Genomic DNA, 19,344 nt, shown 5'->3' on the forward strand with positions numbered 1-19,344 from the left:
TAGTGCGTTGAAAAGTTCCACCCGTTATCCCCTTTCTTGTTATCGATAAGCCTTGCGTAGCGTCCGATAAGCCGTTCAAGTCGCTGCAAGTGCGGTTGGCGTCCATTGATGTTGACGCCGCGGGAATCGGATGGAGATTCTAACCCCGAACAACTTAAAAGCAATCTTGCTACAAGAGAACCAACACAACCAGAGCAGAACTCTGTTACTGCGGGCTCCGTACACGTTACTTTCATAGACGGTAGGATATCTCTTACAGAAATCACCAGCAAATATTGCCAATTGAGGAGGCGCGACAGTTTGACGTGCACGCGGCTAACAAGTCCTCTTATTCCAGGGCACTTAGACCGAACCGCCGGAACCCGTGCTTTTCCCCGAACAGAACGCGATTTGCCGACCTCGCCACGACGCTTACAAGCCATCTCGACTGTATAGAAAGGCCAGGCTGAAAAGAGCCAATTCTCCAGCTGAACTCACCCACCGTTTCGAATCTTACGAGCCGAAAGTCCAGGGACATTATCCGAAGCGTCGAAAGCAACACTCGCCCTCGTTGCTAAACCGGTCACGGACCGCCCCAACGACTGCGGATTCGACACAGTTCCTCTCCTTCAGAAACACTAGCACACACGGGCTTCACATTTGGAGCTTTCTACGAGCGAACGGTCACATCACCATGTCGGCCAACGCTGCGTCCTCCAAGGACCACAAGGTCAAGGAGCCCCAACCCGGCCAGCCAATGTATGGATGTGGTAAGATGGTCCAGTCTCGCCGCAGCTGAATGGCCTTTTGTTCTAACCGCCTCGTAGAGCATGTCGGACGTCTATTCAACCAAGATCAAGCGACGATCAACATGTCCATACAACATTACAAGACCATTCTGCGAGCCATCTTTGACATCAACCCTATCCTCCCACAAACCGCCAAGGGCATGGATGGCCAGGTTGTGACATCCCTTACCCCGACCTACCTCTGTCTACAATGTCCCTCGACCCTCACCGAAGAAGACCTTTCAAAACACGGCAACAAAAAATCACATCGATTCTGTACGTTGCCTCTGTTAGAAGAAGCCACACCATCGGGCAAGGAAACTGACAATTTGGTCCAGATGTTGAGTCGAGGAGCGGTGCACTGTATTGTCAAATGTGCGACGACATCGTTTGGGACCCTACCTTTGAGGATTTGAGGTTAAAGAAGCTCGGCACAGGGTCGTTTTTCGGTAGTATGTTCTTCTGTCCTTTTCTCCATCTTACCCACGTGGGCTTATTACCTTCTCCAGTATCGATGAGCCTTGGCCGTTGCTAATCTGTATCTCTATTACAGGCCGAAAGCGTAAACATGAAGAACTCTTCGCCCCTGATCCCGTTAAGGACGCTCCCCAGTATATATCGACCAACACCACCCTCGCCACCTGCAAGGCCAACGGTCTCCGTGGCATCTATAATGCCGGAGCAACTTGCTATCAAAACGTCGTCCTCCAATCATTCCTCCACAATCCCATACTACGCAACTTCTACCTGAGTGATGGGCATCAATCAGGCAGTTGCGACACACCCCATTGTCTGAGTTGTGCCATGGACGATATGTTCCAGGAATTTTATGCCAGCGAAACAACTAACGGTTATACCGCCGCAAATATCTTATCCGGATTTTGGATCAGCGAGAAGAAGGCGTTTGAGAACTTGGTGGCCAACAAAGAGCAAGATGCCCATGAGTTTTTCCAGTTTATGGCTGAGGAATTACACGAGAGAAATGGCGACGGCAAGAGACCTGAAATTGGCAGTGAGCATACCTGCAACTGCATCATTCACCAAACATACTACGGAAAATTACAGACGTCCACAACGTGCCAAAACTGTGGGGGCGTCACCAACCAAGCCCAGAGCTTTTTGGATCTCAGTGTTCCCTTGGAAAATTTGACTCAAAAAAGGGGCAAGAAGAACTTGACTAATGGCGACGGGGTCTCATCAGCGAGAACGCAAAACAGTGTGACTCTCCAGGAATGCTTGGACGAGGAATACATCAAATCCGACAAGTGCGAGTATCGGTGTCAGAACTGCAATTCAGTACAGCAAGCAAGAAGACAGACCAGTATCAAGAAGTTACCCAACGTCCTTTCTATCCAGCTCAAGGTAAGATTACCGGGACCCCTTCCTCATTCGCATTCCCTTGTCCCCGTTCTCGATTCCTTTTTGATCGGAGGCAACAGAAGCTGACTTGTCGACAGAGATTCGAGTTCAAACAAGGGCGTAACGACCGTGCCCAGAAAATCGAGACGCCTGTCCAGTTTCCTTTGCAACTCAACATGCTGCCTTACACGACACGCGCACGAACGCAGGATCTCAAGAACGACTACGAGCTACAGCGATCCTGCACTTACGATCTTCTTTGCGTCGTTGTGCACGTTGGTGACATGGATACTGGACACTACATTTCTTATTGCCGGGTTGGCGACCAGGTGAGTTTGACTAGTGACCCATGACACATATGTAGTTACTCGAGGGTAGACTTGCTGACCTACTGCCTCTGGCACATTTTTAGTGGTTTGCATTTAACGATCACAAAGTTGAACTGGCCCAGAAGTCTGACGTGCTGAACGCAAAGGCCTATCTTCTTTTTTACATCGTTCGGTCTCTGTCTTGAGCCCAGATGAACGGTGTACTGGTAGGGGCAAGTAAGCAGTGTAAGTGTTTGCTTATGTATGATGTTGTTTTCAGTATATGCGTGCCAGATGGCTCGTTTATGTTTTGTAAAGTACTCGATCTTTTTGCGGCATTCGAAGAAGCATATTCTGCCGGCGTATTTCGGATTTGTTTTTGTTCATGTAGCGTACATGGAGAGGAATTATATAGATAAACTCAGGTCAAAGCATGGGGCTGGATGTTGAAAGAATCTAGGGACGTACGCCGTGGGCGTTGTTATGCGTTGATGGGTATTCATATGTATCATACAAGGCGGTCTGCCTCATGCAGCGAATCGACATCTTGCCTATAGCTGGCCTTGTTCCCTAATCTAAGCATTGGGTTCGTCTCTGTATCTCCAGGTTTGCGCCATCCGTTCAAATGCCCGAGCCGTTTCTTCCTCCTCACACCGTCCGTAGATTCGTCCAACCTTTAAGCCCAGACCGCCTAAGCCCAGACATCCTGGCCCACACCCTCGATCCAGTTGCCCAGCTTGTCAACGCTGGAATCCCACTCTTGCAGCCGTTGCCTCATGTTCTCGATCTGCTTCATGTCCAGCACCTTGGGCTGCACCCAGTTGATGTGGGCCACCTCGTCGACCTGGTCGATCGTGCCCCGCAGCAGATCCAAGCTCAGCGCCTTCATGATCAGGTGCTCGATCTCGTCGGGGTGTACCTTGGTCTCATTCGCAATCGTGGAGAAGGACATGGCGCGGTCGTGAGGCGGGCGGCGGAATACGGCCTCCGTCAGCGCCGCCAGGTAGATCTTCTGGCGCAGCTGGCGCGTGTGCTGCGCCAGCAGCGGGTCCGAGCTGATGTGGCTGGCCAGGAGGTCGTACGCGGCCAGGTCGCCGCGGTTGAAGGCAAAGAGGAGCTGGTGCAGCCACTTGTGCCGGTCGTCGATGGTGAGGGCGTCGAGGATGGGGTGCAGGAGAAGCTCGCCGAAGTTGTAGATGCTCGAGCTGACGAGGGCCGCGATGGCCAGGTTGTAGGCGCGCTGGCGCTGCTCCTCGACCGAGAGCGACTTGACGTCGATGCAGGCGAGGTAGAGGAGCGCGTTCTTGTAGTAGGAGCCCGAGTCGGACTTGGCTTGGAAGTAGTTGGCGTTGGTGTCGTAGAAGGCGGCGTGCACGACCGACTCAACCGAGTCGAAGTTGTCGAGGATTCGCTCGGCTGTGTCCAGGTCCTTGCGCGCGCCGTCGAGGTCGCCGAGGTCGAGCTTCACGCGGGCAACGGCGATCGTGGCGAATACATATGCGTCTTGGGAGTCTTCGTTGTCGACCTTCTTGACGACGGATTCCAAAAAGGAGAGGCGCTCTTGGTTGTCTACGGTTTGCGCGCCCAGACATGGTTAGTGCAAGCTGCCAGATGGAGACCGGGAAGAAGAGGGGATGGGGGCCGTCTGCGCACCTCTACATTGTGTGGCGGCCTTGAGAGCAAGATCGACGAGCTTGAGCTGGTTGATCTTGTCGGCGAACTTGAGAATGAAGACCTTGTAGAACTGTAGCCTCTGCGGGGCACTGCCGGGGTGGTTGAAGAACTCAAGGAGCGCGTTGGTGAGCTGATGCCACAGCTTGCGCTCCCATAGTGTCTCGAACTCGAGGACGAGGGGCTGAAGTTCTTCGGGCGCCTGGTCGCGCTGCTCGGCGAGGAAGTCGGAGATGGTGTCGACGTTCATGGCTGTGCTGTGCTGTTGTGTCTTGGTGTTCTATCGATCCTTGCTGTCCAGTCCTTGGGATGTAGGCAGGTTCTCGAGCGCCCGGTTCCTGTGGTGGAAACGTCGGTGAATCTGCTGCGGATGGAGATGGGTATGTCGTTGAATGATGTTACTCGCTGTATGAGAGCTCGGCGGAGAAATGCAGCGGTACGTCTAGAATGAAGGATGGAAGCGTTGTCTGAGGTTGTCTTGGTTGACGTCTTGCAGTGAAGCCTTGACGCGGCGTTAGGCGTGCAGCCAGCTACGGTCGGTCATTGTGGATGCTCCTTCAGCACTGTGGAGGCCCCCACAGTTACCTACTGCCAAGTGGAAGCTGGATGGAGCTAAGGTACAGACGGGAGGGGTACGTACCTCCCATAACTGCAGTGGCAGCAGCTCCCCAACCAATCGACCCCAATACCAAACGGTACGTACTTGTACTGCCGTGTAAGTATGGAAGCTTGGCACACGTGATTCAGCAGTTCGGTCGGTACATTGAAGGGGAAGTGCTGACGGCAGGCTGGCAGCAGGCGGGCAGCTAGAGCCGGCTTCGACGTCCCGGGTTCGATATCGAAGGCGGCAGCTTGAAGCTCCGGATAGCCTCTATTTCCATCGCCAATTGAACGGGACTCGGCCTGCCCTGCCACCCCACAACCTACAAGATGGCTCCCCTGACGGCCGCGATGCGGTCGACCCCGAGAATCATCGTTTCCAACGCTTTTGCCTTTCAGCGACGGGCTATCTCCGACGTGACCATCACCCGCACCGGCAAGCCCATTATCCGTAACCAGGGTGGCCGGTAATTGTTGCCATATATCTGTTTGGGTGGAATGGATCATGGCTAACACGTCGCCTACCTCCGCAGCTCCTCCCTCGGTGGACATACCGCGACAGTCTTCGGTGCGACCGGCCAGCTCGGTCGCTACATTGTCAACAGACTAGGTGCGATCTGGCGACTTCGTGGCGTATACCTCTAGAGATCACCATGGCTTACATCAAACCGTTCCGCAGCGAGACAAGGATGCACCGTCATCATTCCATTCCGCGACGAGTACAACAAGCGCCATCTGAAAGTTACGGGTGATTTGGGCAAGGTCGTCATGATAGTGAGCTTTTCCCCACAACAAGAGTCATGTCCATACAGTCGAGGCCCACGTACCCTCAAGGATCCAGCTACTAAGCATGACCACCACTCCAGGAGTTCGACTTGCGCAACACCCAATCCATCGAGGAGAGCGTCAGACACTCGGATGTCGTTTACAACCTGATCGGCCGCGACTACCCAACCAAGTGAGTCTGGATTTACTGGGAAAAGCTGCGGTGGAGATGCACGAGTATTGACCTGGGTTCCAGGAATTTCTCGTTCGAGGACGTTCACATCGAGGGTGCTGAGCGCATCGCCGAAGCTGTCGCCAAATACGATGTCGACCGCTTCATCCACGTCTCGTCTTACAATGCGGACCCCAACTCGGAGTGCGAGTTCTTCGCTACCAAGGTACGATTACAAGACAGCCTCGTCCAGCGAGTCGCATCATGATGGGTTTCTAATCGAATCTGTAGGCGCGTGGTGAGCAAGTAGTCAGGAGCATTTTCCCCGAGACCACCATTGTCCGGCCGGCTCCCATGTTTGGCTTCGAGGACAGGCTGCTTCACAAGCTTGCCAGCGTCAAGAATATCCTGACATCCAACGGGATGCAAGAGAAGTATAACCCTGTTCACGTACGTCTTCCCCCACGATATAACCCTTCGCGCGCGGACAGTAGCGCCTAACAGCCGTTTTAGGTGATCGATGTTGGCCAGGCTCTTGAGCAGATGCTCTGGGACGACAACACTGCTTCCGAGACTTTTGAGCTTTACGGTCCCAAGACCTACACTACCGCTGAAATCTCCGAGATGGTTGACCGCGAAATCTACAAGAGGCGGCGCCACGTCAATGTGCCCAAGAAGATTCTCAAGCCGATCGCTGGTGTCCTGAACAAGGCCCTTTGGTGGAACTTCATGTCTGCCGATGAGATTGAGCGTGAGTTCCACGACCAGGTCATCGATCCGACGGCCAAGACCTTCAAGGACCTCGGCATCGAGCCTGCAGATATTACCAACTTCACCTACCATTACTTGGTAAGTTTCCCACATGTCAGTTTGAGTGAACAAGGATGATTACTGATTCCCATGCAGCAAAGTTATCGCAGCAACGCCTACTACGACCTTCCGCCAGCGACCGAAAAGGAGAAGAGGGAGGACAGGGAGTATATTCACATGCTTTGAGTTTTGGGGGGGTTTCACTGGGATGCATGTAGATTGTATAAATTCACCATAGAGCGTTGGGTGAGTCGACGGAACACAGGACGTCCAGACCGGATGCTGTGGTGAGAATTAGAGCAATCAAGGTATTTGCGCAAGCGTTATGACCTGGGGTGATGTCGAAGGGTTCATCCCGACTCTGGGTTGTGTTTACTTGTATGAGGCGACTAAAAGGGGGAACGGATGGGGAAATATCAATGCATCTGATACAAGTGCATCCACAATTTTTTTCCGATGCTGCACTCTCCCGTTAAACTTTAATTGTTAGTGCCAAGAGCAAATCATTCCCCAACACTTACAACAATCTCTCACTGCTCACTTATACGACCGACTAGAATCTATTCACTTCAACTTACACCCTCATTTATTCATTCGCATCATATTCTGGCCATCTTGAAACAAAAAAATGGCGTGCATCATCGACAAGTTCTCTGATGATGAGAGCGATCTGTGAGTAATGCCTCACTACCAATAACTACCTGATATACCATTATGCAGGATGCTGACGGTCTAAAGCGAACTGTCTTCCTCAACCCTCGATGCCCTCAAGTCCTTTTACGCCGATCGCGATGCCCGTGCCGAGCAGTTTGCTAAGCTCCAGGCCGAGGCTGAGGAGAGGCACGCTTTGAACGTCAAGCTGTCCATGGACGCTTTCACTGAGGATTGGAATGAGAGTCAGTTCTGGGTGGGTTTTTATAAACATTTTCATTCTTTACATCTGAGCCAACTGACACCAAAATAATCATCAGTACTCCGACGAAACAGCCACCTTCCTCGCCAAACAACTCCTCTCGGGCGCCACTCCAACCACCTCCATCGCCGTCGTCTCCGCCCCCTCCGTCTTCGTCCAGCTCAAGAACCTCCTGAACAGTGACGCCTACGCCGACAAGCCCAAGCCCAAGCTGACCTTGCTCGAGCACGACAACCGCTTCGCCGTCTTCGCCGACGAATTCGTCTTTTACGATTTCGCCCAGCCGCTCAAGCTTCCCGCAACCCTCAAGGGCGCCTTTGACCGCGTCATTGTCGACCCGCCCTTTTTGAGCGAGGATTGCCAGACTAAGGCGGCATTGACGGTTAGGTGGATGTTTAAGCCTTCTTCTGGTCCAGAGAAGATCATTGCTTGCACGGGCGAGCGAATGGAGAAGCTGGTTACGGAGAAGCTGTATAAGAGCTACGGCGTGAGGACTACTACGTTTGAGCCTAAGCATGCGAGGGGGTTGAGCAATGAGTTTTATTGCTATGCTAATTTTGAGGTGAAGCCGGAGGAGGGGGCGGGGGCGGAGACGCCGGAGGGGAAGGGGTGGACTTTGAGGGAGTTGGGGTGGAAGGAGAAGGAGGGTGCTGCTACTGCTGCTTGAGGGTATGGAATGGGTATGGCACAGCGAAGCTGATGATAGGAATAAGAAGGAAGTTTTCGGTCCATCATTTGGGACTATACATGGCAAAAATAATACTTGGGAATAGAACGGTTTTGTTGAAGGCGTCAAGAAGGTGGGAGGGCAAAACGGAAACACTCGTTATACCTGGGTTTTGAGCGAGCCTTGCCGAAGATCTGATCGAAAGACCAAAGCTAACAGAAAATCAGAGTTGGACTCTGTAAACCCATAGGCCCTTGATGACCATGAAACCCAACTCATCATTCATGGGCGTCTTTCAGGTGAAAGATCGCCACTCATCACATTGAAGAAAACTCTACTTGCAGGCCCCCAATCCCAAGAGAAGACTTGATTTATATCCGAGAACCCCGTGCCACTCCCTTTTGATTTCCCTCCACCCTATGTTTAGTCGTACAACATCAAACATTAACAGTAAGTTATCTTCTATATCTATCATTCATGACACGCATGCCCTCATATGCACCATTTTATACTTTCCCATGCTCTCTCTGCTCATGTAGGTAACGTAACGTGATGCTCCTGGAACCCCTCTTTCTTTCAAGGTCCCAACCGCTGACCACCGGAGACCCCGGCAAATGGAATGCCAGCCTCGGCTGAAGAGGCGGAGGAAGGGAGGACGCCAAATCTGCCAAAAGTCTTCTGATCCACGCTGACGTAGTGAGGCAGTCTGCCCAGGAGGTTGAGCTTTCCTTCGATGAAGCGCAACGCCCACTCGGGAGGGGCGAGGAACTTGAGGTATCCCAGACCAACTATTTGATTACCATCCATGTTAGCCATCTAGCTCCTTTTCTCTCAACAAGGACGTACGGGGAGCAGAGCAGTTGGGATCAAATACTTACATCCATAACCGACTAGCAGACCCGCCAAGTGCCCGAGGAAGCTCGAGCTCGGCAGCAAGGCGGCAGTGACCACCACCAACAACAACGGTGTGATCCACGTAGGAATGTTGTAGGTGCTGATGGTGAAGGAAGGGTTGGTTTTGTAGGTGCGAATGGCTTCCATGCCAAGCAGCAGGAACACCCACATGCTGGCTCCCATGACTGGCGTGTTGGCGTGGAGGATGAATCTTTCGATGAAGACGTAGATGAGGCCGGGTATCGTTGCGAATGCTAAAGAAGAACGAACGTGTTAGTTGTGGCCCCGGAAAAGTCAAGGAGAAGAGAGACAATGGATATCTTACGGCCAAAGAAGAGCGCTACAGAGGTCAGAGTACCGTACTCATGCTCGAACCGCTCGAGAAGAGGTGTGAATGCGACAATGTTGAGTATTGTGTGGAAGATGTTCAGGTGGATGAACGGGAATGTGTTGATGCGGTATACTGTTGTCATGAGCGTTAGCAGGTGTGCTCGTGCAAGTGACCTCGTGTCACAGGCCAGCGCTGACGCAGGACCTGTTCCCAAATATGAAGCCTCTCGCCACCCCAAAGAGCTGCCGTCTGATATCTTCGATATCCGCCCCCCGCGCATACTTTGCGTCCAAGTGAGGTTCACGGCATAGTGGTTTCCTCCTGCTCGTTGGTCTGCACCTGTTGCTTCTTCCCATCCTGTCTCCTTGGGCGAATTCCTCTACCCCAGCCACTACCCTCGCATGACCAAAACAAAAAACCGAGAACTGGGTAAGACCTACATGTCGCAATTCCAATTTCGTCCGGTATCAACGCTCCCCAGGTCTTGACGTCCCAATTCCACGACTTGCCCACCAATGTCAGAACCCACGTCAAGACAATGATCAGCACTGTGGCTCTTGTGAAAAGCGGCAGCTTGAGGAGATAGGCACGCGTGCGCTGAGTGTTGAACGTCACGGCGGCCCCGGAGGCGGGCAGTGTTTGGGCTGCCATTATGTATCTTTGTGTGGTGTCGTGATTCGAGTAGTCGGTCGGTGTTCAGGAAGATCCCAAGGGATAAGATGCGCAGTGGGCAGGTGGGAGGGTATCTCCGCGTCCAGATTTAGACTTGTGAGCGCCGGTTAGATGCGCACTCGAGCGTCTCCGAAGGGCATATAGCGTCTCGAGGACTCGGGACGTTGGTTAAATGTTGTCCTGTCGAACGAGGAAGGCGGACGGCAGTCGGTGTTGTATGGCCGCCTTATCGAGAGCAACAACGTTTGGCGCTCTCTTATCGGTCTTAGCTGCGAAGTACGTAGATGTTGATAATCCGACGTTAGGAGAGAAACGAAGGAGAAAATAAAATCAAAATCGGTTCCTCTTCGAATGTCGGTCAGGAGTAAGGTCCGACTCTAAGCTTGTGGTGAATAACTAGTCTTGCTGAATAAAGCTGACAGGCGGGCTCTCGGGGTTCCGTCCCGGCCGTGGGGAGCGTGGTTAGGGGTCCCCGTCCGTGTCGGATAGGTCGCTGGTCGGAAGTGGAGTGGAGGGGTCTACTTTTTCTCTCGGCCGTCCCTGACGTCTTGGCGGTGCTTTTTGTTGACACAGCGCCATTCTTTCCCGTCCATCATGTTATGTGATTATTCCCTTGAAAGAAATGACCTGGTTTGCAGTGTTGACTTGTGAACAGACTGGAAAAACACTGGGTGCATCCGAAGCACCGTACTTCGGCAGAGCTTCAACCTGAACCACCCATACTAGGACAGGGTAAACATATCATTGAAGACCGACCCCCAAAAGGAAGGCGCGACCGAGGGTTTGAAAAGACGAAGGTACGGGCGGGTGGCGCCTGCCGAGTGCAGGGTAGAATAGTCGAGGCGAAATGTCAGTACCAGCATTCAACTCGGAGAACAAACATGCTTTTGCATTTCAGGGATCTAGCAATCAATGCCAAAACGACAACAAAAAAAGGATCCATCTCGTGTATCTCGGTGGAATACATGTTGATTGCGAAAATCAAGATGCAAAAAGGTCGAAAAAAACGACATCTGCAGGATTTGAACCTACGCATCCGAAGATAACAGATAGCTGAATAAGGGTATTCAAGTCTGTCGCCTTAACCACTCGGCCAAGATGTCATGGTTTTGATTGTTGAACAGTGAGCTCTGCAATTGCACTTATAATGCCAGAAACAGCATTACTGGCACCAAGATGCGCATTTCAGTGCGAACGGCCTGTTGGATAGAAATTGTACAGCAGCCACATTGAACCGGTTTGCTTCATTTATTAGGTTATCGATTTCGTGCAGCAGTTCATTCTTCCTTCCTCGCATTTCCTATGCTTTTACGGGTATTCCATGCTCATCCTCCGTGCCCTTGAGGTTTGCGCCCGGCTCTGCTCTCCAACTATGGTCGTGGAACCGACTGGACGATGCTGTAGGTGAACAGCTTGTCTTCGGTCTGCTTCAACCGACCAATCTCTCCCCAGCCATGTCATGTCGATAAATTGGTCGACGTGGATAGGATTCGCATGGCCCTCTGAAGGATCACGTCCGAACCGAATTCTTTCTCGTCTTGGACCGATGGACTGCTCTGCTCGATGCCCGCTATCGGGAGACGTCCTCCCATCTTCGGATCTTCCTTCCTGCGATCACGCAACATGTAACCTCCAACCCGTCTGAACCTCCGTGATCCCTTCCATTCAAAACATCCGTCTCTCGTCGTCATCACTTCCTCTCCGCCGCAGTCTCGACTATCCTCCTCTGCTCCTCGGGAGAGAAGAGCGCAGTGCCCTGCTGTAGCGCGTTCACTAGCAGGTGGATCGCATCGTTCTTGAAGTCGTCAGCCGTGCGCACCTTGTCCAGATCCTCGGCAAACTCCTTGGTTGCTCGTTGGAGGTAGTATGAAGTGAACTCGGAGGAAACCTCTTGTTGGGTCTTTTGCTTGCTGTCGGACATGTTGAAGGGCTTTTGTCTGGTTGGTGGGTTGACGGTGGTGGGATGAGACAGCGTTGTGAAGATGACTTGGACTTGGCCGGTGGTGGAAGTGGGAATGAGAAGACGAAAAATCCGACGTTTATTTTAGACCAAGCTGCAGATAGTAATTTCGTTCCTTGAAGCTCAAGAGTCTGTTGCGGAAGGAATTTGTGTTCGGTCGTTGGTGTTATTGAAAGGAGGAAAATTCGGTGGCACTGCCCGGTGAGCGCAAGGTGAAGCTTCACCGTGCAAGTGCCCCACTCTTGACCTCACAAGCCGCTCGACGACGAGACGGAATTGACAACTCAACAACCAGAACCTAACAAGATCACAGGACGTAAATCTGGAGGAAGAATATTGGCAGGAAAGGGTAAAGCACACAACAGTCAAGGTTCCGCAAGCACTACATGCAGATCTTCCTTCGGAACAATTCCTCGCCTTCATTCTCTTCCTTGACTCCCACCTCAGGGGCAACGACCATGGACGACGACGACGACCTGAATCAAAAACCAGTTCTCGAATTTGTCCGCTCGGTCAAATGTACGCCGAAGAAAGCACCGTTACTCTAGCGAGTCTAGCAATCTACTGGGTGGCCGCCTCGTATTCAGCGCCGGTACCGACTTTGGCAACGCTGAGTGCTCCGCTTACACCAATGCCGTCCTGCGCAACATCTTCGGCGGCGCCCTGTGTTTGATGGACAATTGTTCGGATATCTCTGGAAAAATTGACAGCGTAGTATTCTCAACCTCGGTGTCCCCATACGGGGGTCGTTAACGAGGTCCTGGGTTTAAGCCTTCGATACCACGCCGCTACGTTTCAACCCCCTGCGCTCTTGAAATGAGATGACCCTCCAATTTTTTCACACAGCTGAGTATATAAAGCTGGCCTTGCCGAATGTCTTGACTTCTTCATGTGCTTACATGATTGTTGTTGTGCCTATACCGACCGATACATGGGTAACCAAGTCTGCTACCAGCTTCCAACAACCATGAAAATCATTGCGTCTCTTATGCCAGCCTTCTTCGGCAGTGCTGCGATAGCAGCCTCGATCTCACCACACCATGTGGCCAACCAGATAGCGCCCTGCACCTTCACCGGCTCAACCGGCTTCGACCTCCTCTCCAAACGCAACAGCTCTTGTCAAGACATCATCCTCTCCGACCTCGAAGTACCCGCGGGCGTAACTCTCAACCTAGACAATCTCAACCCAGGTACATCAGTAACCTTCACCGGCAAAACCGTCTTCCCCTTCTTCCCCGCCGGCTGGGCGGGTCCCCTCCTCTCCATCTCCTCCTCCTCCCAGCTCACCATCCGCGGCCTCCCCTCCTCTCTGTTGTACGGCAGCGGCGAATCCTACTGGGACGGCCTCGGGCAAAACGGCCCCATCACCAAACCAAAATTCTTCCAGGTGCACAACCTGATTGATTCTGTGATCGAGGGTATCACGATCTTCAACGCACCAGTGCAGGTGTTTAGTATCAACGGCTGCAAAAACGTGACGCTGAGTGGCGTGACTGTTGATAACAAGGCGGGAGATGGCGACTGGAATGCTGGAAAAGGGGGAAGAAATACGGATGCGTTTGATATTGGGTCGAGTACGGAGGTGAGGATTGAGGGGGCGCAGGTGTGGAATCAGGATGATTGTGTTGCTATTAATTCGGGGACGGTAAGTTTTCTTTTCTTCTTTGGTTGGAGTTTCGCGAAATGCCTGACAGAACTTTTGGCTGACCATTATTTTCTTGCTTTCATTTTGCACAGAATATCACTTTCCGCAACGGTCTTTGCTCAGGAGGCCATGGTCTGTCAATTGGTTCCGTTGGCGGTAGAAGTGATAACACCGTCCAGAACGTCTTGTTCGAGAACTCGGTGATTGCGAATTCTGAGAACGGTAAGCACACTCCCTCTCCCTCTCGTCTTCTCCCCCCATCATCCCTTCGCAACAGAAACAGACTCTGAAGCCTCCCCTACTTCAATACCTACAGGCGCCCGAATCAAAACCAAATACGGAACCACCGGTATCGTCTCCAACATCACTTACCACAACGTCATGCTCCAAAACATAACCAAGTACGGCATCGTGGTCGACCAGTCCTACAGTCCTCCTTCCAAGAACGCGCCGCCAACTAATGGCGTGTCCATTACGGGGTTCACACTTGTCAACGTGACGGGAAATGTGCTGCCAACTGGCACAAACATCTTTGTGAACTGCGGCGATGGATCTTGTAAGCAATGGGAATGGACAGAGGTTGATGTTAAGGGCGGGAAAAAGAGCTCGAAGTGCTTGAGAGTTCCGTCGGGTGCCAGCTGCTAAACATAGGGATGATGGGTATATCCCAAGACATTGTGTAACTATATTCAATTCATGTCCCAAGAGCCATGAAGAAAACCAAAACTTGGAAGTACTATGTACCAAGCGATGCCGTCTAACAAGAACTCCCCAACGAACCCCGAATATGACATATAAAACGTACTTCTCAAGCCTTCTTCATCTTCTTATCACCACCACCAGGCCGTCCCAAGACAGATACAACTCCAACAATCCAAGCAGGCCACCACACGCACCATACCACAACAGGCGTATATGTCCCCGTGACATCCCAAGCAAACGCCGCCTGCCTCAGCACCTCTCCCAATCCATATCCCACCTTCTCATCCAGACCTGGAAGCACGCTGGCGACAAACACCACCGTAGTCGGAGACAAGACATATAAAACGACCAGAGACAGCCATTTGAGGATGGGGGAGTTGGGGCAAGGGCGGACGAAGGTCAGGGGAGTGCTGAAGACGCCTACGAGAAAGGCGAGAGAGAAGTTGAGGGTCGCGAGCGAGGAGAGGAACATGCCGAGGAGGAGGAGAGAGAAGGAGCGGATGAGGTGATATTGTTGGGTTGTTGTTGAGGTCGTCGAGGTGTGAAGGAGGTTGGAGAGGAGGAATGGGAGAATGGCAGAAAGGACGGTAAAGAGGACGAAGGCTGGAATTAGGGCCTATAGTCATGTTAGCATGTCATTGATGAGTGAGGGGGTGTTGAAAAGGGGGCAAACACTTACACTCTCTGATAGGTGGTTAAACAGATAGAGAGGTACCACGCCCAAAAACTGGCAGACGGCCACGAGAACCAGAGGAAGGAAAAGATCCCTCTCCACTGCGACGTGCGGGTTAGGCAAAGCGATCTTCTCAGCTTCCTCAGCCGTTTTGGTCTTCTCCGTGATGACCTCTTGCACATCGGGCTGTCCGCTCTTCACCCAAAGAGCAATCGCCATAATCGTAAAGTTGGCTGCCACCAACATGGCACTGGGTAAGTATGTGCCAATACTGACGAACCGCTCCTTTTGCATGAGCAAGTAGAAGAAGAAGCTCTGATGCAGGTGTTCCAGCAGGTTATTCAAACTCCTGAAGGTGCCCTCGATGACCCTTCCGATGGCCATCTCATCCTGCCAACCATCACCGAACGGCTGCAACGTTACCGCATCCACATGGTAAGGGATAAAACTGCTGTGCGGGCCGCTCGCCAGTCCCAGCCCCTGCTTAAGCATTCCACGCAGCATGGTCTGTAGCCGGTCGTGGTAGCTATTGCTGTGTTTCCACATCTCCTGGATCGCAACGCCCATGCCCATCTGGCCGCCGGCAACATGATTAACCGAGTTGATCAGGTCCAGGTTGGGAAGCTGGCCGTTGACTCCATCGTAGACGATATGCACGCTCTGGAAGCGGGTCTCGCGGGTGTAGTCCAGGGCAATGGCGCCCTGCAACGCACCGCTCTTGAGGGGCAGGCTGGCGACGCGTGACGAGTCGTGGGCGTCGTGGTATGCGTCGACCCAGGCCTGGGGGCCCGCGATGCTGTCGGGCGTGAAGAGGAAGATGATATCCTTGGACCAGAGCGACCAGCGCTTGAAGTAGCGGGCGAGGGTGAGGACGAGGGGCACGCCGCTGCGGTTCAGTTCTCCCTTGACGTTCTTCCAGGCTGCGACGAGGACAATGGCTTCGGTGGCGTCGCCGCGCGGGGCTTGGAGGATCGCGTAGATGTTCTGGCCGGAATGGGTGTTGCCGGCGGAACTGTAGGTGAAGTTTTGGCGGCCAACTTTCAGACCGAGGCCTTTCGCAATCGATTCGAGTTTGTCATTGACCCTGAATACGGTATAATTAGGTCAGCATAATTCCCAGACCCCCCAACAAAAGACCAAGTGAGGGTGGCTGGTGGACGTACTCAATGTTTCCCTTGCCAGCCAGCTCGTCCGTCTCGTGCTTATACGCGCGGAAGACATTCTGATCGCTGCCACCAAAGTACGTATGGACTTGGCCCGGTAATAGGGCATTTTCGGATATGTATGTTCTTCGGGAATAATCGTCGAGTGGAAGAAGGAAAAGCCAGACGACGCCAACGACGATGCATAGCAGAGAAAGGTAGGGCGGGAGCTTCATCAAGCGCGGGTCGCGCCGCAGGCTCAATGCGCTAGCTGCAATTGAAGGTCAGTATGTTGCCAAACGGTCCCCTTGAACAGACGAGTGTAAAGCGTACCTAAAAGACGTGGCATCTTGTAGCTTGCCTGTCCACAACTCCAGCCGGAAAGGAAGGCGTTGTGACAAGAAGCAAAGTTGACGGTGCCAATGATGTCGATGGAGCTCCCCGTGTCACTTACGGTAATCAGGGGTTGCCATCGAGGTACCCAGTGGAGATGTTTTACAGTACTTACAGTTACCTGTGGTTACATTAACTGCTTTATGCATATCACGCTAAAGGGGTTCTGACAGCAATAGTATGCCACTACCTAGCATAGCCCGCTCACGACGGGATACGGTAATTTACACAACGCCAAAGATCATGAGCCACAAGCCGAGGATACGGATTTACAATACGCTTGTATTCGCGCAACAAATATGTCTACCTTTGACTCTATGAAGTGATAATATCCTTCATGAAAGTGCTGACCATTACCATGAGTCGCTAAAAGTACCATCCGAGAATCGACGCTTTGTAACACACAATATTTATGCAAATGCTCTACATCTCCTCCAAACTCATTTCAGGCAAGGACTGAAGTGCCGTGCTAACACCAAGGCCCAAGCTAATTGTACCGCGGCAGGTACCCCTAGTAATAGGAGTTGATATCCGGTCCTCCGGATCCATATCCCATCCCTCCACCTCCGCCACCTGTTGGCCTTCCGCCTTGGTGTGGTTGATTCTGATATCCTTGTTGCTGCTGCCAACCGCCGCCGCCACCACCATACTGCTGCTGTTGCTGATAGGGTGGCGGGTACTGGCTATTGTTGTTACTGCTGTTGTTATTGTAGAATCCTCCACCACCACCCTGCTGCTGCTGCTGCATCGCTGCCGGCGCCGTAGGCGGTTGGAATGTGTTGTTTCTTCCCGGCTGTTGTTGGTGAGAAGAATTGGCTTCATCTTCGTAGGAGACGCCAGAGTTATCTTTCGTCCCTAGGTCATCGAGCGACTTGTAGTGATGACCGCCACCGCCGCCACTACCACCACCCCCTCGACCACCACGACCTTTAGCCCCTGGACCGCCTCCTCTACCGCCCCTGAAATTACGTTGGCCTTGGCCACCTCCGCCGCGGTTGAACCTACCGCCGCCACTGCCTTGGTTGCCTCCACCACGGAAGCCTCCTTGGTGGTGAGCGTTTCGACCTCCCTGTCCATATGCGCCACCCTGGCCCGAGAATGCACTCGGTGCGCTTGGCCGAGCCCGGAAGTCATCTTCATGGCTTGTATGTTGCCTCTTCTTTCCCCTACTTTCGTACGAGCTCCCATGAGAATCCTCAGGCTCTATGCGAAGCAAGATCTTTTCATCCACAGTCGTCTCGAACCTGAACACCTTGTCCGCTGGTAGTTTCTGCCAGTTCTGGACCCTGTTGGCGTCTTGAAGACGGGCGCGATCACGGATAGCCAACACGACATGCGGCGACGAGTTGTCGGTGTAGAAGTCCGCAGTAGGGGGCACTGGCTTGACAGACGCCGCCCAGACTTTGTTATCGAGGCACGCCGTCCCGGTCACCTCCCAGGTCATCTTGGAACGCAAGCCACCCACCTTATCCAGGATGTTCTGCGAGCATGATCCCGCAGAGATCAAGATGTAGTTACCGTGTATCTTGAGCTCGGTATCGGATAAGCTCGTCGGCAATTGTACGAGACTGAGTAGTCGTTTTGTGTCAGCGCTTCCAATCATGTAGCCCGTATAGAAAACCTTCTTCTTGATCATGAGGCGGTCGTTCCGGTGACCACGCCGCGGCCTCCCCAAAGCGGAGTTGTGCTCGTTGATGAGTTGCTGAACTTCAGCAATTTCAACCACTGGATCCAAGAAGGTAGATATATCGGCGACTTGGACAACCTCTCCGGTGATGGGCCCCCGAGTTGGCGTAGCATTCTGTTTTCTGTTGTAGTCCGCCAGGAAATTGCGGAATGCTTGTGTATGTTTAACGCGGTCCTCATAAATCCGTATCTCCTCGGCGTGCTTGTACGTCTCCATTAGTGCCTCCAAGAACGCCTGCTTGAAGTTCATCGTGCTAGAAAAGCGCTGGTTGTCGGGGCCGATGGCGGGTTTGAGTGCAACGATATCGAACACGAGCCCTTTGCTCTCCACCATGCGCCGAACCAGACTGCTGAACCCAGCCTCGGCGCGCCCTGTCAACAGAACGCAAAGAGCATCCTTCTGCTTCATGCTAAGCTCCACGAGCTCAACGATCTTTTCGTTCCACCACCCGTCCCATGCGCGGGGTTCCTCCTTTGCGAGCCCTTCCCCTGTCGCGGCGAGGATGCGGGAGTCGTGCCACCATCCGCCGTTGACGAAAGCATCGGGGTTCGATAGCGTACCGATCGTAGGGCCTATCCAAAGCTTGGGGTTCGGAAGAGGGGTCTTGAATACTGGTTGAGAGAGCCGGGTTAACTAAACCGTTCTGACCGTAATTGGGTGGTGTTCTCCTTACGAGTATTGTCAAAGTCATAGACGTGGATTGCCTTGATGGCATCAGGCTCTAACAAAGACCGAACATGGTTAGCGACTGAAGCTGGGTAGTTAACCGGATAAATGATGTAATCCCGACTTACTTGGAGGCTCCTTGGGCAAGATGGACCATCTGCCCATGGCCGTGTGAGTGTGGACGGCATTCACGCCTTGGGCCGCCGCGGCACCACCATTGGCTTTGGCGCCGCCGGCTTTACCATGCGAGTGATGAGATGCCTTCGGTCCTTTTGGTATTCCGCTGGGGAACGCTGGACTTTGGGCAGAGCCATTCAGCACTGAAAATGCTGACGAAGCCATCATGGCTTTGGGTGCGACTGGGGGGAGAGGTTGTGACATGCGCAAATGCTGACGAGAAACCAACGACGAGATGAATAATTGCAGTCGCAAAACCATCCAACTTGCAGCGTTTGCTGTTGCTGAAACCACAACTGGGAAGCACACTGACGCGCCGCATTTTTGGGAACTGCGTCGGACATTGGCCACCCGATAAGATAAGTGGCAG

At 52.8% G+C, this 19,344-nt stretch overlaps 9 protein-coding genes and 1 non-coding gene across 10 annotated transcripts; 4 read left to right on the top strand and 6 right to left on the bottom strand.

The window, feature by feature from the left end:
• The first annotated feature begins 548 nt into the window (after positions 1-548).
• B0H65DRAFT_165786 (uncharacterized protein) lies at positions 549-2,850 on the top strand. Its single transcript, XM_062821296.1, has 6 exons — positions 549-749; positions 807-1,043; positions 1,106-1,219; positions 1,321-2,129; positions 2,225-2,455; positions 2,539-2,850. The coding sequence occupies exons 1-6, from the start codon at positions 674-676 to the stop codon at positions 2,638-2,640; spliced, it is 1,569 nt and encodes a 522-aa protein (XP_062683179.1). The 5' UTR covers positions 549-673; the 3' UTR covers positions 2,641-2,850.
• Positions 2,851-2,906: 56 nt separating this feature from the next.
• Positions 2,907-4,686, bottom strand: B0H65DRAFT_462399 (uncharacterized protein). Its single transcript, XM_062826639.1, has 2 exons — positions 4,088-4,686; positions 2,907-4,003 (listed from the first exon to the last, which is right to left on the bottom strand). The coding sequence occupies exons 1-2, from the start codon at positions 4,353-4,355 to the stop codon at positions 3,126-3,128; spliced, it is 1,146 nt and encodes a 381-aa protein (XP_062683180.1). The 5' UTR covers positions 4,356-4,686; the 3' UTR covers positions 2,907-3,125.
• Positions 4,687-4,917: 231 nt separating this feature from the next.
• On the top strand, positions 4,918-6,919 carry B0H65DRAFT_462401 (NADH-ubiquinone oxidoreductase 40 kDa subunit, mitochondrial). Its single transcript, XM_062826640.1, has 8 exons — positions 4,918-5,172; positions 5,239-5,315; positions 5,385-5,479; positions 5,572-5,663; positions 5,727-5,868; positions 5,934-6,092; positions 6,156-6,491; positions 6,549-6,919. Exons 1-8 carry the CDS (start codon positions 5,036-5,038, stop codon positions 6,636-6,638), a joined length of 1,128 nt encoding a protein of 375 aa, XP_062683181.1. The 5' UTR covers positions 4,918-5,035; the 3' UTR covers positions 6,639-6,919.
• On the top strand, positions 6,908-8,320 carry B0H65DRAFT_165872 (putative N6-adenine methyltransferase-domain-containing protein). Its single transcript, XM_062821297.1, has 3 exons — positions 6,908-7,124; positions 7,191-7,359; positions 7,424-8,320. Exons 1-3 carry the CDS (start codon positions 7,081-7,083, stop codon positions 8,030-8,032), a joined length of 822 nt encoding a protein of 273 aa, XP_062683182.1. The 5' UTR covers positions 6,908-7,080; the 3' UTR covers positions 8,033-8,320.
• B0H65DRAFT_165880 (rhomboid protein 2) lies at positions 8,246-10,004 on the bottom strand. The gene is made up of 4 exons (XM_062821298.1): positions 9,698-10,004; positions 9,252-9,389; positions 8,911-9,180; positions 8,246-8,820 (listed from the first exon to the last, which is right to left on the bottom strand). Exons 1-4 carry the CDS (start codon positions 9,906-9,908, stop codon positions 8,609-8,611), a joined length of 831 nt encoding a protein of 276 aa, XP_062683183.1. The 5' UTR covers positions 9,909-10,004; the 3' UTR covers positions 8,246-8,608.
• A 932-nt stretch (positions 10,005-10,936) lies between these two features.
• On the bottom strand, positions 10,937-11,032 carry B0H65DRAFT_t195. Its single transcript has one exon. It is a non-coding gene; the product is annotated as a tRNA-Ser (tRNA).
• A 476-nt stretch (positions 11,033-11,508) lies between these two features.
• On the bottom strand, positions 11,509-11,931 carry B0H65DRAFT_165955 (ribosome-assembly protein 3-domain-containing protein). The gene has a single exon (XM_062821299.1). It carries the CDS (start codon positions 11,848-11,850, stop codon positions 11,620-11,622), a length of 231 nt encoding a protein of 76 aa, XP_062683184.1. The 5' UTR covers positions 11,851-11,931; the 3' UTR covers positions 11,509-11,619.
• Positions 11,932-12,532: 601 nt separating this feature from the next.
• B0H65DRAFT_165990 (glycoside hydrolase) lies at positions 12,533-14,519 on the top strand. The gene is made up of 4 exons (XM_062821300.1): positions 12,533-12,739; positions 12,845-13,534; positions 13,627-13,756; positions 13,827-14,519. The coding sequence occupies exons 2-4, from the start codon at positions 12,857-12,859 to the stop codon at positions 14,177-14,179; spliced, it is 1,161 nt and encodes a 386-aa protein (XP_062683185.1). The 5' UTR covers positions 12,533-12,739; positions 12,845-12,856; the 3' UTR covers positions 14,180-14,519.
• B0H65DRAFT_547905 (Gaa1-like protein) lies at positions 14,343-16,400 on the bottom strand (the record flags this gene model as incomplete). The annotated part of the gene is made up of 4 exons (XM_062829544.1): positions 14,343-14,852; positions 14,916-15,993; positions 16,073-16,322; positions 16,385-16,400. The coding sequence occupies 4 exons, from the start codon at positions 16,398-16,400 to the stop codon at positions 14,343-14,345; spliced, it is 1,854 nt and encodes a 617-aa protein (XP_062683186.1).
• A 555-nt stretch (positions 16,401-16,955) lies between these two features.
• B0H65DRAFT_547906 (uncharacterized protein) lies at positions 16,956-19,142 on the bottom strand (the record flags this gene model as incomplete). Its single annotated transcript, XM_062829545.1, has 3 exons — positions 16,956-18,742; positions 18,805-18,852; positions 18,926-19,142. 3 exons carry the CDS (start codon positions 19,140-19,142, stop codon positions 16,956-16,958), a joined length of 2,052 nt encoding a protein of 683 aa, XP_062683187.1.
• Between the last annotated feature and the right edge of the window lie 202 nt (positions 19,143-19,344).

The sequence above is a fragment of the Neurospora tetraspora genome (assembly GCF_033439725.1).
Source record: "Neurospora tetraspora strain CBS 560.94 chromosome Unknown B0H65scaffold_3, whole genome shotgun sequence".
NCBI lineage: Eukaryota > Fungi > Ascomycota > Sordariomycetes > Sordariales > Sordariaceae > Neurospora > Neurospora tetraspora.